We start from the raw sequence: 16,411 nt of genomic DNA, 5'->3' as shown, positions 1-16,411 counted from the left end.
GCAGTAGTGATAGCATGCGGCAGTAGCGATAGCATGTTAGCATAGCTTTAGATGTTTTAGCAGCACGCCCAAGACAGCTTGGAAACCGTTCCCTGCAGAGAACGTTCACCAAACCATCTTGCCCCTGGCGCCAACACACAACAAGGTTGTGTTAACAACACAAACCAGCATTACTAACACTAATACCCATGCCTGAAGACACAGGGCCTACCTGAGTACAAGCTGGCCCGACAGCCAGCCTTGTACAGCTGAACCTCGATGTGCAGTCATCAAACGAGGAACATCACAGGCCCGTCGTGTCGCCGAAAACATGCGTCGAAGATGCCAGGGGCCAGCAACCTCCGGTAAGCTTCCAACATTATTAATCTTCCTTAATCTTTTCATTCCGCTAGCTCGCATGGTGCATAGCATCCAGTGCGCTGGGACGAAAATAGAGGAAGGGTGTGTCATGACCAGAGTCATGATTATATGGGTGGTGCCACCATAAGGGGCGGGGCCCCATACAGGTGGGGTGCATGTGTTTTTGTTCGTGGGAGGTACATTAGGTATCACAGGCGATATAGAGTATCTCGTAAGGCTCAGAGCGGGAGCGATGCCATACGAAATATAACCTTCTGTAGTGTGGTAGTGAAAGAGTTAACCTTCTGTAGTGTGGTAGTGAAATGTTAACCGTCTGTAGTGTGGTAGTGAAAGGTTAACCTTCTATAGTGTGGTAGTGAAAGGGTTAACCTTCTGTAGTATGGTAGTAAAAGGGTTAACCTTCTATAGTGTGGTAGTGAAAGGTTAACCTTCTGTAGTGTGGTAGTGAAAGGGTTAACCCTTTGTAGTGTGGTAGTGAAAGGGTTAACCTTCTATAATGTGGTTGTGAAAGGTTAACCTTCTGTAGTGTGGTAGTGAAAGGTTAACCTTCTGTAGTGTGGTAGTGAAAGGGCGAACCTTCTGTAGTGTGGTAGTGAAAGGGCGAACCTTCTGTAGTGTGGTAGTGAAAGGTTAACAGTCTGTAGTGTGGTAGTGAAAGGTTAACCTTCTGTAGTGTGGTAGTGAAAGGGTTAACCGTCTGTAGTGTGGTAGTGAAAGGGTTAACCACCTGTAAAATAGTCAAAGGAAGGATCGTATGTGTTGACCCATGACCCTTTTACATCCACTATGGTATTAATTAGTTGTAGCATTAGTTTGTCAACTTTGCAGGCGCCTGCAACCTGGTTGTTCAGTGAGAAAACACTCGTCCATTGCCTGACATGTCAGACCCATGGATCCATAGCCTAAGGTCTAAGGTCTAATGTGAGCAGCATGCATGCCCGCCTCTCTTGGCTTAATATTGAAAATAGATTGTCTTTTAATATACTTGTGCTGTTCAAGTTGGCCATGAGCAGTAAAACTCCTGTTTTTATACATAATCAGATTGTTATTAGTAATACTGTGCATGAGCATTACACTAGAGGTTCCAGTAGTGGGCAGCTTGAATTGCCAGGTCCTAAAACCAATGCTTTAAGGAGATCTTTTATTTTTAGAGCATTAACTCTTTGGAATAACCTACCTCAAAACCTCTGCTGCATTTACAGTAGACTCACTTTTAAAAATAATCTTAAATTGTTTTTAACACTGTAAAGTATTTTTTGTTTTTGTTTTACACTGTAATGTAATTTTAGATATCTTAATTGTTAGTTTCATTATGCATTGTGTGTACTGACTTTTAATCATTTTGTTTTTGAAATAATAATTGTTTTTGTATGTTTTTTTGTGTGTGTGGACCCCAGGAAGACTAGCTGGTTGCTATCGCACCAGCTAATGGGGATCCTTAATAAAATAAAAATAAAATAGCCCTAGACTGGCTGATATCCCATGCATTGCATGTATTCCATATACAGCCATAGAACACTCTATGTAATGTTCAGAAAACTTATATTTAGTCAAATATCTCCACGGACCGCATTCTGTTTACGCAATGGGATGGGATGGCAAAACACAGCTGCACCAATCACACAAACTCCAGTTGATGAGCCAGGTGTGTTTATATGGACCTGTCTCAAAACCCTGCCCTCTTTTCTTGATCCTCCAATCACAGCTGTCGCTTACCTCTGACTTCCTCGTACAAACAAAGTTTGTACGAGGAAGTCAGAGGTAAGCGACAGCTGTGATTGGAGGATCAAGAAAAGGGGCAGGGTTTGAGACAGGTCTAATTGTGATTAACAGAGGTTTTCATGCGATTGGTGCTGCTGTGTTTTCCATCCTGTCACGCATGTATATATATACTGTATAAATATATTTTTTATATATTTAACTAAATGATTTCTGTCAGAACTTTCGCTAAAATTTGATGCTATAATGACAAGAGCTGACCCCAAGTCACAGCAATGAATTATTATTGAGTAAACACAGAGTGTGACAAATCAGAACGCCACAGGGTTGAATCCCCCCAACAGAACACCACAGGGGTGAATCCCCCCAACAGAACACCACAGGGGTGAATCCCCCCAACAGAACACCACAGGGTTGAATCCCGCCAACAGAACGCCACAGGGCTGAATCCCCCCAACAGAACACCACAGGGGTGAATCCCCCCAACAGAACACCACAGGGGTGAATCCCCCCAACAGAACACCACAGGGGTGAATCCCCTCCAACAGAACACCACAGGGTTGAATCCCCCCAACAGAACACCACAGGGGTGAATCCCCCCAACAGAACACCACAGGGGTGAATCCCCCCAACAGAACACCACAGGGGTGAATCCCCTCCAACAGAACACCACAGGGGTGAATCCCCCCCAACAGATTACATGGAGTGTTCTACGGCTGCATGGGAGTTTTTTCTCTTTAAAGGGGACATGCATTGCTATTCCTTTCACTATTTGGGCAACTTTACACAATTCCTGTGAGTCTATGGAACACATCTGTACATATTTTTTCCAAAAAATTCATTGTTTTATATTTTGAATCAAGTACTCAAAATGTTTTCAACTTCAAGATTCCAAGCTGTTTGTGCTGGGCTCCGCCCATAAGCGCTTTGAGTGACAGTCGCCCACGGTCTGCGACTGGCAGACAGATAGAGAGAGATAGAGAGATTGAGGGGGATACTAATTTCGCCGTGGGGGGGGGGGGGGGGGGCATAATCCCATGGGACAATGCATTGGTAACTTGTTCCAAATGACAATATATACCGCTGTGATTATTATTGCACGGATCGGAATATGGGCGTGCGCATGGGAGTCAAAGATATGTGCAGTGCTCCCAGGGAGAAGACCCTCCATGCGCGCCGGTCAGGTTGTGTGTGTGTAAATGCGTGTGTGCTTAGTGCTTCCCCGCGCGCCGGTCAGGTTGTGTGTGTGTAAATGCGTGTGTGCTTAGTGCTTCCCCGCGCGCCGGTCAGGTTGTGTGTGTGTAAATGCGTGTGTGCTTAGTGCTTCCCCGCGCGCCGGTCAGGTTGTGTGTGTGTAAATGCGTGTGTGCTTAGTGCTTCCCCGCGCGCCGGTCAGGTTGTGTGTGTGTAAATGCGTGTGTGCTTAGTGCTTCCCCGCGCGCCGGTCAGGTTGTGTGTGTGTAAATGCGTGTGTGCTTAGTGCTTCCCCGCGTGCCGGTCAGGTTGTGTGTAAAATGCGTGTGTGTTTGTTTCCCCGACAGAAGCTCCTGTCCCTCTCTATCGCTCTCTCTCCCTCTCTCTCGCCATTGAGCGAATGGTTGCGCTACAACCATAGAGGGGCCGTTAGTTATGCAGATCAGTGCCTTATTCACATCAGTAAAACAGTCAAATCAGAATGACCTAATTCACTGGGGGAGGAGATTGTCTCAACTGAATTAGAGCAATCCGCCAAAATGGTAATTAGAGACACAGACCCATTGATACTAACCCCCCATTGCTATAAAACAATGCTAAACACTGGAAAAGGCCATTTATAAGACGCAGGACCTTTAAATATATTATGACTTTAATCACAGAAATTCATATATTTTCTTCTGAACATTCCCCCTCCGTCATTTATTTATCTATTCACTTTTCATACAACGGCCCTGACGTCTTACTAAAACACAGTTCTGTTGATTTATTTATTCAATCTGTGCTTTTGTGCCCCACTTGAAATACACCAAAAGTGATGATGTCTTAGTTCTCAGCTGGTAATGGAGAACGTACCCGACAGTCGAGGGAATTTCAGTGTGGCAGCTCCCACCCTCTGGAACTCCCTCCCCGCAGAACGCCGCACCGCCCCAACTCTGGACTCATTCAAAAAACTGCTCAAAACCCACCTCTTCAACTTGGCCTTTAACCCCTAATCTCTCACTTTATATGTATATGTTGTGTCTGTCCACTGTTTGTTACTTTGTTATCCCCCCCCCCCCCCCCCTATGTAAAGCGACCTTGGGTCCCTTGAAAGGCGCTATATAAAATGAAGTTATTATTATTATTATTATTATTATTAATAAGGAAATAAAAACAACTTGCTTTGACTTTATACTTTATGAGAAGGTTGGTTGGTCCTCGCTGACGGAGAGGTGCAACAAACACTGGCATTTGTTCATTTTTAAGGCCCTTATATGGTAAGCTACCTCCTTATACTACATCATTATTGGTAAGCTACCTCCTTATACTACATTATTGGTATGCTACCTCCTTATACTACATCATTATTGGTAAACTACCTCCTTATACTACATCCATATTGGTAAGCTACCTCCTTATACTACATCATTATTGGTAAGCTACCTCCTTATACTACATCATTATTGTAAGCTACCTCCTTATACTACATCATTATTGGTAAGCTACCTCCTTATACTACATCATTATTGTAAGCTACCTCCTTATACTACATCATTATTGTAAGCTACCTCCTTATACATCATTATTGAAATGGAATTTTGGAACCTATGGAACCCGTTCTAGTGACCCGTTAAGTGGTCCTTAAGGTCCAGTTTGCTCAGAACAGGGTAAATCTGCATTTTGCTATGATTCCACTAGCTCATGGACTCCAACAGTCCTTAAAGCTTGAGATTCTCCCCTCTGTTGCAGAGTTTAAAAACCTTGATCTCCAACCATTGTCAATCAAGTTGTACATGTTTTAATTTATTGTTATCCTTATTTGTGTTATTGTAAAAAAAACTTGGCAATTTTATATGCCTTTTTTGCTTAACTCTGTATGTACACTCGACGTGACTGTAAACGAGGGAAACTTCAGTTGCCTTTCGAGTTTAAATAAAGGTTTGAAATGAGACGTTTGACAACCTACCGTCTGGAGGAAGGCTGGCGTGGCGGCTGCTGGGACGTTCTTGCTAAATGATCGAGCCTGCGGACAAAGCGGTTCAAATGGGGTCAAACCAATGAAACTAAACAACAACACTATACTAATGATATTAATGATGACATGAGACACAGAAATGTTGATTCAAGTTAAATCTATACAACTTTTCACCACTAGTCATAAAGTGACACTAGTGAGTCTTTTCTTCATACTGGATAGCCAGCTCCTTCTTTAGTTAGCCACAAATCTAATGTCTGTAAAAAATTTGAGTTATCGGCCGATATTGGCATTAAAATGTAATATCGGATAAAAAAATATATATATATATATATTATTTTTTATTTAACCTTTTATCTACCCAGGCAAGCAAGTAAGAACACATTATTATATACAAAAGCAGCCTGACCAAAAATCAAAAGCCTTGTGAGGGAGGGGGGGGGGGGGGCTGCAACAAAAACAAGGTTATGTACATGCATACAAGTAAATAAAATAAGAAATTACAGTAGCAATAGTATACAAGGAAAATTACAATAAATAAGGGAGAGAGAAGGAAAGAGAGAGGGAAAAAGAGAAAGGGAGAGTGAGAGAACCAGAGGGAGAGAGAAGAAAGGGGGAGATGCACAGATAATGTTTACATTTAGAATGCCTTGTTGAATGCATCCAGTGAAATTAACACATGAATGCATACTTTTGTTGTCAAAAGTATGCATAATGTTGTGTTAATTCCACGACAAGAGATATGTAATGTTAGTTACCTGAAATGATTTAGTATTTTTGTGGGGGAAACCCAGCATATATCGGTATCGGTTGATATCGGTATCGGAAATTAGGAGTTGGACAATATCGGTATATCGGTAAAAAAGCCAATATCGAACATCCCTAGTAAAAATGCTTTGATTTGGCTACTCAAGGCACTGATGTGTGGCCCCATTCACTTTACATTAGTCTTGTGGCTAGCTAGCCAGAGCTGCGGGTATTCAGTATGAAGCATAACATTGATTGTGTTAAAAAAATAACTCTACTGATGGGCCACATAATAGATGCGTAGGAAAGAGGACTAGGGGTCCAAAGATCCAAACTGACCCTTTGATTTGCTTCGTTAGGTTTGGTACGTACGTGTTGCAGGTGTACGTGGGCTTGGCTAGCGATGTCGTACACGACGTCTCGGACGTTCTGTTCTCGGCTACCTCGGATGAAGTCCTCCTGGGATGCACCGTGCTGGACACACACACGGACACACACACACACACGGACACACACAGTTAATCCATGATGTTACTTTGAGACACTGAAACTACTTTGAACAGCAGGAACGACTGAGAGCCTGAGAAAGATTTGCATATTTTTTCTGGTCTGATTCCTACTCTGATGAAAACCAGACAGTCATCATACAGTCCCATACGGTTTGTGATCACTGATCACTAATTCGTTTTTTCACGTAAGCAGTCGCGCTTTCCCTCAAAGCTAATTGAAGTTAATATTGACAACAACCTTCGTTGGTGAAGGCAGTGCCCTCGCTCCCCGCTCTCATATGGTATGTGACTCCTAATTTGTCTAAACAGTAGCACTTTTGCTCACAGCTAACTTGGTGAATATTGACAACAACCTTTGTTGGTGAAGGCAGTGTTCTCGCTCATTTGTGTGAGTAACAAATTGTAAAGCGCTTTGGATTAAAAGCGTTATATAAAAAAGCAGCCATTTACCATTTATAGTTGGCAGTAATGTTCTCACTCAAAGCTAACGTTAATGAATATTGACACCGCTCCCAGGTTACGTTACATGACTCCTAATTCGTCTTCACAGTAAACCGTAGCGCTTCTGCTCACAGCTAACTCTAGTGAGGCGGCACGGTGGTGTAGTGGTTAACACTGCCAAGGTTGTGGGTTCGATCCCCGCTTGGGGACCAGGTTGCCGGGTTGCCAGGTGGGGTATCTCCCGGGCCTTTCTGTGTGGTAGTTTGCACGTTCTCCCCCCCATGCTCGCAAGGGGTTCCCCTCCAGAAAAAGAGATCAACACAATGGAAAAACACGCAGGACAGATCACACTGACGAAGACGGACAGGAGCACTTGGGTTGGTCTCCGGGTGTCTAGTGGATATTGACAATAACCCCGTCGGTGAGGGTAGTGCTCTCGCTTCTGCTCCTGGTACATGTTATTTCCTGTCCTCTCCCCACAGCATACAGGATGTATTACCCTCATAGTTGGCGGCAGTGCTTTCGCACAAGCTACCGCTGTGTATATCGACAGCATCCTCGGTGTCCTCGCTCCCAGCGTACAAGCGCTGTCGCTACGATTAACACTCACAGCTGTGCCGTCTCTTCGGTCCCACGACGGCCATTTGCCCCTCTCGTCTCTAGAGCACCTGGGGGGGGGGGGGGCTCTCGTCTCGTCTAGAGCACCTGGGGGGGGGGGGGGGGCTCTCGTCTCGTCTAGAGCACCTGGGGGGGGGGGGGGTCTCTCGTCTAGAGCACCTGGGGGGGGGGGGGGGCTCTCGTCTCATCTCGAGCACCTGGGGGGGGGGGCTCTCGTCTTGTCTAGAGCACCTGGGGGGGGGGCTCTCGTCTCGTCTAGAGCACCTGGGGGGGGGGGGCTCTCGTCTCGTCTAGAGCACCTGGGGGGGGGGGGCTCTCGTCTCGTCTAGAGCACCTGGGGGGGGCTCTCGTCTCGTCTAGAGCACCTGGGGGGGGGCTCTCGTCTCGTCTAGAGCACCTGGGGGGGGGGCTCTCGTCTAGAGCACCTGGGGGGGGGGGGGGCTCTCGTCTCGTCTAGAGCACCTGGGGGGGGGGGGGGGGCTCTCGTCTCATCTCGAGCACCTGGGGGGGGGGCTCTCGTCTCATCTCGAGCACCTGGGGGGGGGGGGGTCTCGTCTCGTCTAGAGCACCTGGGGGGGGCTCTTGTCTCGTCTAGAGCACCTGGGGGGGGCTCTCGTCTCGTCTAGAGCACCTGGGGGGGGGGCTCTCGTCTCATCTAGAGCACCTGGGGGGGGGCTCTCGTCTCGTCTAGAGCACCTGGGGAGGGGGGGGCTCTCGTCTCGTCTAGAGCACCTGGGGGGGGCTCTTGTCTCATCTAGAGCACCTGGGGGGGGGGGCTCTCGTCTCGTCTTGAGCACCTGGGGGGGGGCTCTCGTCTCGTCTAGAGCACCTGGGGGGGGGCCTCTCGTCTTGTCTAGAGCACCTGGGGGGGGGCTCTCGTCTCATCTAGAGCACCTGGGGGGGGGGGGCTCTCGTCTCATCTAGATTCTAGAGCACCTGGGGGGGGGCTCTCGTCTCGTCTAGAGCACCTGGGGGGGGCTCTTGTCTCGTCTAGAGCACCTGGGGGGGGGCTCTTGTCTCGTCTAGAGCACCTGGGGGGGGGCTCTCGTCTCGTCTAGAGCACCTGGGGGGGGGCTCTTGTCTCATCTAGAGCACCTGGGGGGGGGCTCTCGTCTCATCTAGAGCACCTGGGGGGGGCTCTCGTCTCGTCTAGAGCACCTGGGGGGGGCTCTCGTCTCGTCTAGAGCACCTGGGGGGGGGCTCTCGTCTCATCCATGAAGCAGCTATACGCCTCGGGCCTGGAGGGCAGCCAGACTGGCTGAGGTGGAGCTCCTGCTGGATGACATTAGCCTCCCCTCATTGGGTCAGCTGACTCCAGCTCAGCCTAGAAACATCCATGCATGTATGGACATGGCCTAAGACCTTTGTTTTAACCTTTGTTTTACAACCTTTGTTTTTCCATTTTTAGCAGAGACCAGGCTTAGGTCTGGTATTTTCGCTGAACTTTGTCCCCCAAATTACATGTTTTTAAAATTCCCCCAGAATCACTGGTCGTAGAGGAGGCCTTGTTCCCAGACTCACTGGTCGTAGAGGAGGCAGGAGGCCTTGTTCCCAGACTCACTGGTCGTAGAGGAGGCCTTGTTCCCAGACTCACTGGTCGTAGAGGAGGCCTTGCTGTCAGACTCACTGGTCGTAGAGAAGACCTTGTTCCCAGACTCACTGGTCGTAGAGGCCTTGTTGTCAGACTCACTGGTCGTAGAGAAGACCTTGTTCCCAGACTCACTGGTCGTAGAGGCCTTGTTGTCAGACTCACTGGTCGTAGAGAAGACCTTGTTCCCAGACTCACTGGTCGTAGAGGCCTTGTTGTCAGAATCACTGGTCGTAGAGAAGACCTTGTTCCCAGACTCACTGGTCGTAGAGGAGGCCTTGTTTTTAGACTCACTGGTCGTAGAGGAGGCCTTGTTCCCACACTCATTGGTCATAGAGGAGGCCTTGCTGTCAGACTCACTGGTCGTAGAGGAGGCCTTGTTTTTAGACTCACTGGTCGTAGAGGAGGCCTTGTTCCCAGACTCATTGGTCATAGAGGAGGCCTTGCTGTCAGACTCACTGGTCGTAGAGGAGGCCTTGTTTTTAGACTCACTGGTCGTAGAGGAGGCCTTGTTCCCAGACTCATTGGTCATAGAGGAGGCCTTGCTGTCAGACTCACTGGTCGTAGAGGAGGCAGGAGGCCTTGCTGTCAGACTCACTGGTCGTAGAGGGGGCCTTGTTCTCAGACTCACTGGTCGTAGAGGAGGCCTCGTAGCTTTGCTTCAGAATTTGTAAGTATTTGTGAATCACATATCACAAGGGATGGGCGTGAGTAATATCGATTACTCACGGCTATGAGAAAACTCTATCTTAAATTATTAATAATTTTTATTAAACATTTTTTTTATTATTATAATTTTTTTTGTTTACATATTTGTTTCACATGTATGTGTAAGATTAGAACTGTTTGTTGGTTTAATTAAACATATACGTGAATGAACTAAATTAAGTTTTAATAAAAAATTATTAAAAAATTATAATATTCTAAAATATATATATATTTATTTGTATTTTTTTTGTTTTTCCCCCTCCACGAGTAATACACGATCACTCGAGTATAGCATGCGATCAATCAATCTGGATTTTTCTTAAAAATGCCCATCCCTATATCACATCACGCATTTGAATGAGGCCACACACTAGAACATTGATTTCGTTTTTACTGTGTGTTCATCCGTTAACTCTCTCACCTTGAAAAATGTTGTCTCTGATCACAAAACGGTCTTATTCCATGTTTTCCCTTCTCCTTCCCTATAAAGGTCCAGTTCACTCTTGCTTCCTTAATGAGATGTGCTGATAATCCTCCCTCTCTGTCCTCAACCAGTAAAATCCATCTATCCAAGTGATAGAGGTGGAAAAGAACAATACAGCGATATATCACAATATTTTGCGTGGTGATATTATATTGATATACATTTAATTTAATTTATTTGCTTGACGATCCCATTTTACTGCAATACAAATTATTGTAATGAGGTGAACAGACTGAAAACGTTATTGTATTATTAGATAAAACAGATGATGTACAGTATATTGTATATTGCAGATGTTAACACAACATCTTTTTCGTTGGAGACATAATTTAGTTGAAAAAAGGTAATAAATCGCAATATATCGCAATATCGTGATATTACAATATCGTGATTCTGGGGTTTTCCATTAGTACTTTATTTATGTTTTCTGATGTGACCGTGAAATGGAGACGTTCCAGAGTGGCACTTTAAGATATTGGTTATATGGCCAAAATCAGTTCAGCGGTGCCCGAGAACATCGTAGAGAAAATCACCCATGCTCTCATTTCCTCCTGCCTGGCTCACTGGAACTCCTTTCTTCTTTAAGTGAGTCTGCATTTTGCTCCACTTCATCTGACTCAGAACAAGGCAGTCAGGCTCTTGATATGGCCCTCATTCTGACCCACTTACACTGGCTTCCTGTAGGCTTCAGAATTCTCTTCAACATCCGCCTGATCAAAGCCCCCCATGGCATGATGGTGCCCCCTTATATTTCTGAACTTATAACCCAATACTCTGCACCAAGATTACTCAAATCCTCTGACTGATTCAAAAAGTTAATACAGGTCATTGAGGTCCCTTACATGAATTATTTGGCTGAACGCCCCCCCCCCCACACACTCAGATTATGCATTCTAGTAGCCTCTATACTCCTCTGTTTCAGTCCTGTTCTCATTCTAGCAGCCTCTATACTCTTCTGTTTCAGTCCTGTTCTCATTCTAGCACCATCTATACCTCTGTTTCAGTCCTGTTCTCATTCTAGCAGCCTCTATACTCCTCTGTTTCAGTCCTGTTCTCATTCTAGCAGCCTCTATACCCTTCTGTTTCAGTCCTGTTCTCATTCTAGCAGCCTCTATAGGGAGGTGTAGTGGTTACGTTATTGCTGTTTCCGGCCGGTCCACCATCTTGAAAACGCAATGTAATTCCCCATTGACCATCTCTAAATCGTCTCGTTTAAAACAAATAAAGCATGAACATTTGCATGGTGTACCTTTCTGTGCGTATTCATCCACAATCTATAGCTCAACATGAAAATATTCGCAATTAATTGTAAAAAGTTATCGCCAAATTTTATTTCAACCAAAAAAGCTTAAACAATAAGGTTAGTGATAGAAGGGAACTCATTTTGTGCAAAAATGGAAAGCTTTTCAATGTTCATGAGGCAGAATTGTTACAATAGCCGATAATCCATTTTCCCAATGATAAATCCCTAAACGGGTGGACCTTGCGGGCGGTCCAAAGTGACGTCAGACTACACCCCCCCCTATACCCTTCTGTTTCAGTCCTGTTCTCATTCTAGCAGCCTCTATAACTCTCATCTCTATTGCCTTAGTTCAGGGGTTCTCAAACATTTTCATACCGTGACCCCATTTTATTTAGGATTTTTTTTATTTCAACGTGGAATTAAGGAATATCAAAATAAAAGCACACGTTGTTGAACTTGATAATGTCGTAATTACAGCACTATGTTATCAATACACATTTATAAAACGAGGCATATTTAGGCAAAATATGTTGCAAAAACAAAAAACTAAAAAAAACATATATAAAGAAAATATTATAATTATATAAAAAAATAAATAATAATAATTTACTTTCCAATGCACTGTCACCTACCCGCGACCCGTAGTTTGAGAACCACTGCCTTAGTGTATTCTACGTTATAATATCTCTAGTGTATTCTACGTTATAATATCTCTAGTGTATTCTACTTTATGCCATCTCTATTGTATTAGTGTATTCTACTTTATGCTATCTCTATTGTCTTAGTGTATTCTACTTTATTGTCTTAGTGTATTCTACTTTATGCTATCTCTATTGTCTTAGTGTATTCTACTTTATTGTCATAGTGTATTCTACTTTATGCTATCTCTATTGTCTTAGTGTATTCTACTTTATGCTATCTCTATTGTCTTAGTGTATTCTACTTTATGCTATCTCTATTGTCTTAGTGTATTCTACTTTATGCTATCTCTATTGTCTTAGTGTATTCTACTTTATGCTATCTCTATTGTCTTAGTGTATTCTACTTTATGCTATCTCTATTGTCTTAGTGTATTCTACTTTATGCTATCTCTATTGTCTTAGTGTATTCTACTTTATGCTATCTCTATTGTCTTAGTGCAGTGGTTCCCAAACTGTGGTGCGCGCACCCCTTGTGGTGCGCGAGCGACCTCTAGGTGGTGCGTGACATGAAAAGGCTAATGGCGTTATTTTACTAATAAATATATAATTAATATACATTATTTCAAATGGGGATTTTCACTGTGTAAATCATGAAATTCAAGAAACGTTTTAATAAAAAACGTACGTTTTAATAATAATAATAATAAACAATGTCTCAGGCGAGGTGCGCTTCGTCTGTGCTGATGCGCTCCGCTCTGCCTGGAGTCTGTCTCCTCAGGTCTCCTAATATGCGGGCTAACAGCGGGCCGATGACAGTAGCGAGCGCGAGCCAGTGCACTTAATAACTTCCTGCCAAAACCGCGGGACCAGTGCAGGATTGTGGCACTTACAACATGCAGAGCTGGCTAAAAACAGGGAAACTGTCAGGTGAATCTAAAGTCAATAAAAGTAATGAAAGAGGACAGGAGGAATTGGAGGCGAGAGAAGCGGAGAGCAGCGTTAGAGTGGAGACAGAGAGTGATGATGACAGTGAAATGGGGGTGTGTGGAGCTGGAGCACAGACACAACAGCCCGGCCAAAAAAGACAACGAGACTGGGCGACAGACTGGAAAAAGCAAAAGGAAATATGATGAAAATGATCTGTGTCTGGGCTTCACTTGGATTGGTGATGTGGATCACCCAGATCCCCAGTGTGTGGTGTGCCGTGTGCGGTGACGTCCTATCTAACAGCAGCACGAAGCCCTCATATTTACGTCGCCACTTAACGACTAAGCATGCCGAAGTTACTAAAGAACCCCTTGCATTTTTCAAATCAAAATGGGAGGACTTGAAAGGCAGACAAAATAAACTCCAGTTTCATTCATGTGGTGGAGCTAACACAAAGGCATGCAAGGCTTCTTATCTCGCAAGTTACAGAATTGCTAAAAAGGGACTACCTCACACACTTGTGGAAGACGTGTGCCTGCCAATTGCCAAAAATATGGTTGAATGTATGATTGGAGAGAAAGAAGCAAAAACATTGGATATGATCCCGGTGTCCAACAACACGGTGTCGCGACGCATCGATATGATGTCCGAAAACATCCTGGCTACATTAGTCAGTCGCGTGAATAACAGTGAGTTTTATTCTCTCCAAGTAGATGAGTCCACTGATGTGGCAAATCTGGCCAATCTGTTGGTGTACATTCGGTACATTTTTGAAAATAATTCCCTCTAAGCACAGGTCTAATAATGACAACGATGTGTGTTCTATAATTATGATATGTGTGTAGTGTTCTGATAACGACTATTGGTGAAGCGATGTCGAGATTCATTTGGTTTGGCAGCGAGAGCTAGATTTGCGAGAAGCATGCAGCTGTAGAGCCGCAGAGCAGACAGTTGTGCGCGCACAGTGCAATACTCCAATTCAGCCATTGGCAATTCAGCTGTTGGGTGGGGGGCGCTGCTGAGCGGTCCCCAGACCGGACTGAGAGCGCCGCTGGCTCTGCGGCTCTGCAGTTGCATACTATTGGTATGTGCTTCGTTGGGACTGGGAGGGGAGATATAATAGTCATCATGCAACGTTTATATTTCACGATAATGTTGCCGTCTCTCTCTGCCAAATTTCTCAGTTATTCGCTTGATATAATTAATACAAATGTCCGGAATTCATTCATTAGCTCATAAAAATGTGATTATAACACACTGCTGTTTATTAATGTCGGGCCGACTGCCCACAGACACCTATTTGATTTAAAGTCAGCAGCAGCACGGAGTCTCGGGACTTATTTATTTATAATTTTTTATGTTTGCATTGGGGGGTGCGCGAGCTAGGTCGGGAGGTGACAGGGGGTGCACGGCCAAAAAAGTTTGGGAACCGCTGTCTTAGTGTATTCTACTTTATGCTATCTCTATTGTCTTCAGGTCAGGGTGTCTTCAGGTCAGGATGTCTTCAGGGCAGGATGTCTTCAGGGCAGGATGTCTTCAGGGCAGGATGTCTTCAGGGCAGGATGTCTTCAGGGCAGGGTGTCTTCAGGATGTCTTCAGGGCAGGATGTCTTCAGGGCAGGATGTCTTCAGGGCAGGATGTCTTCAGGTCAGGGTGTCTTCAGGGCAGGATGTCTTCAGGTCAGGGTGTCTTCAGGTCAGGGTGTCTTCAGGTCAGGGTGTCTTCAGGGCAGGATGTCTTCAGGTCAGGGTGTCTTCAGGGCAGGGTGTCTTCAGGGCAGGGTGTCTTCAGGTCAGGGTGTCTTCAGGGCAGGATGTCAGGATGTCTTCAGGATGTCTTCAGGATGTCTTCAGGGCAGGATGTCTTCAGGTCAGGGTGTCTTCAGGGCAGGATGTCAGGATGTCTTCAGGATGTCTTCAGGATGTCTTCAGGGCAGGATGTCTTCAGGGCAGGATGTCTTCAGGGCAGGATGTCTTCAGGGCAGGGTGTCTTCAGGTCAGGGTGTCTTCAGGTCAGGGTGTCTTCAGGGCAGGATGTCTTCAGGTCAGGGTGTCTTCAGGTCAGGGTGTCTTCAGGGCAGGGTGTCTTCAGGTCAGGGTGTCTTCAGGGCAGGATGTCAGGATGTCTTCAGGATGTCTTCAGGATGTCTTCAGGGCAGGATGTCTTCAGGTCAGGGTGTCTTCAGGGCAGGATGTCAGGATGTCTTCAGGGCAGGATGTCTTCAGGGCAGGGTGTCTTCAGGATGTCTTCAGGGCAGGGTGTCTTAAGGGCAGGATGTCAGGATGTCTTCAGGTCAGGGTGTCTTCAGGGCAGGATGTCTTCAGGGCAGGGTGTCTTCAGGGCAGGGTGTCTTCAGGGCAGGGTGTCTTCAGGATGTCTTCAGGGCAGGATGTCAGGATGTCTTCAGGGCAGGATGTCAGGATGTCTTCAGGGCAGGATGTCAGGATGTCTTCAGGGCAGGATGTCAGGATGTCTTCAGGGCAGGATGTCAGGGTGTCTTCAGGGCAGGATGTCAGGGTGTCTTCAGGGCAGGATGTCAGGATGTCTTCAGGGCAGGATGTCAGGATGTCTTCAGGGCAGGATGTCAAGATGTCTTCAGGGCAGGATGTCAGGATGTCTTCAGGGCAGGATGTCAGGATGTCTTCAGGGCAGGATGTCAGGATGTCTTCAGGGCAGGATGTCAGGATGTCTTCAGGGCAGGATGTCAGGGTGTCTTCAGGGCAGGATGTCTTCAGGGCAGGGTGTCAGGATGTCAGTGTTGATGCTGCTGAGAAGGCTACTCTGGCTCTACTTGTCACAGAGCAACAGCAACCCCTTCAGGCCACACTGTGTAGGAAATGTGAGGTGAACAAGATCTGTGTGTGTGTGTGTGTGTGTGTGTGTGTGTGTGTGTGTGTGTGTGTGTGTGTGTTAGATTAGATTGACTAGTTTTTTTTTTTTTTTTTTTTTTTATTATTATTGCAAAACAAAATTATTAAAAGTCAGTACTCAACACACAATGCATAATGAAACTAACTATTAAGATGGCTAAAATGACATGCAAGCACAGAAACAGAAAGCAAAAAAAGTATATAATAATACTTTACAGTATACAGTGTATATCCAACGAAATTACCAATTATACCAATGTCTTATACAGGATAGTGTTGTCAAAAATATCGAAGTATCGATACATATCGATACTGAATATTTAAAACGGCTTCAATACTCATTTCCCGAAGTACCGATACTTTCTGCAGTATCGGTACCAGCTGGCTTGCTCCCGCAAGTTGTTG

General features: G+C 45.4%; 1 protein-coding gene across 3 annotated transcripts in view; it reads right to left on the bottom strand.

The window, feature by feature from the left end:
• The window catches only part of ndufaf6 (NADH:ubiquinone oxidoreductase complex assembly factor 6), a 64,248-nt gene that overhangs the window by 13,498 nt on the left and 34,339 nt on the right, over nt 1-16,411 (bottom strand). For 2 of the 3 annotated variants that reach the window (XM_084335907.1, XM_084335906.1), the window contains exons 8-9: nt 6,350-6,451; nt 5,222-5,278 (exon numbers count right to left, since the gene is read on the bottom strand). In XM_084335907.1, coding sequence (XP_084192033.1) covers nt 5,222-5,278; nt 6,350-6,451 — 159 coding nt within the window. Of the gene's footprint in view, nt 1-5,219; nt 5,279-6,349; nt 6,452-16,411 lie in introns of those variants that run through there. The other variant, XR_014620767.1, reaches the window with a different exon arrangement.

The sequence above is a fragment of the Notolepis coatsorum genome (genome assembly GCF_963971535.1).
Source record: "Notolepis coatsorum genome assembly, chromosome: 19".
Classification (NCBI taxonomy): domain Eukaryota; kingdom Metazoa; phylum Chordata; class Actinopteri; order Aulopiformes; family Paralepididae; genus Notolepis; species Notolepis coatsorum.
This window is presented reverse-complemented; position numbering and strand designations above follow the sequence as displayed.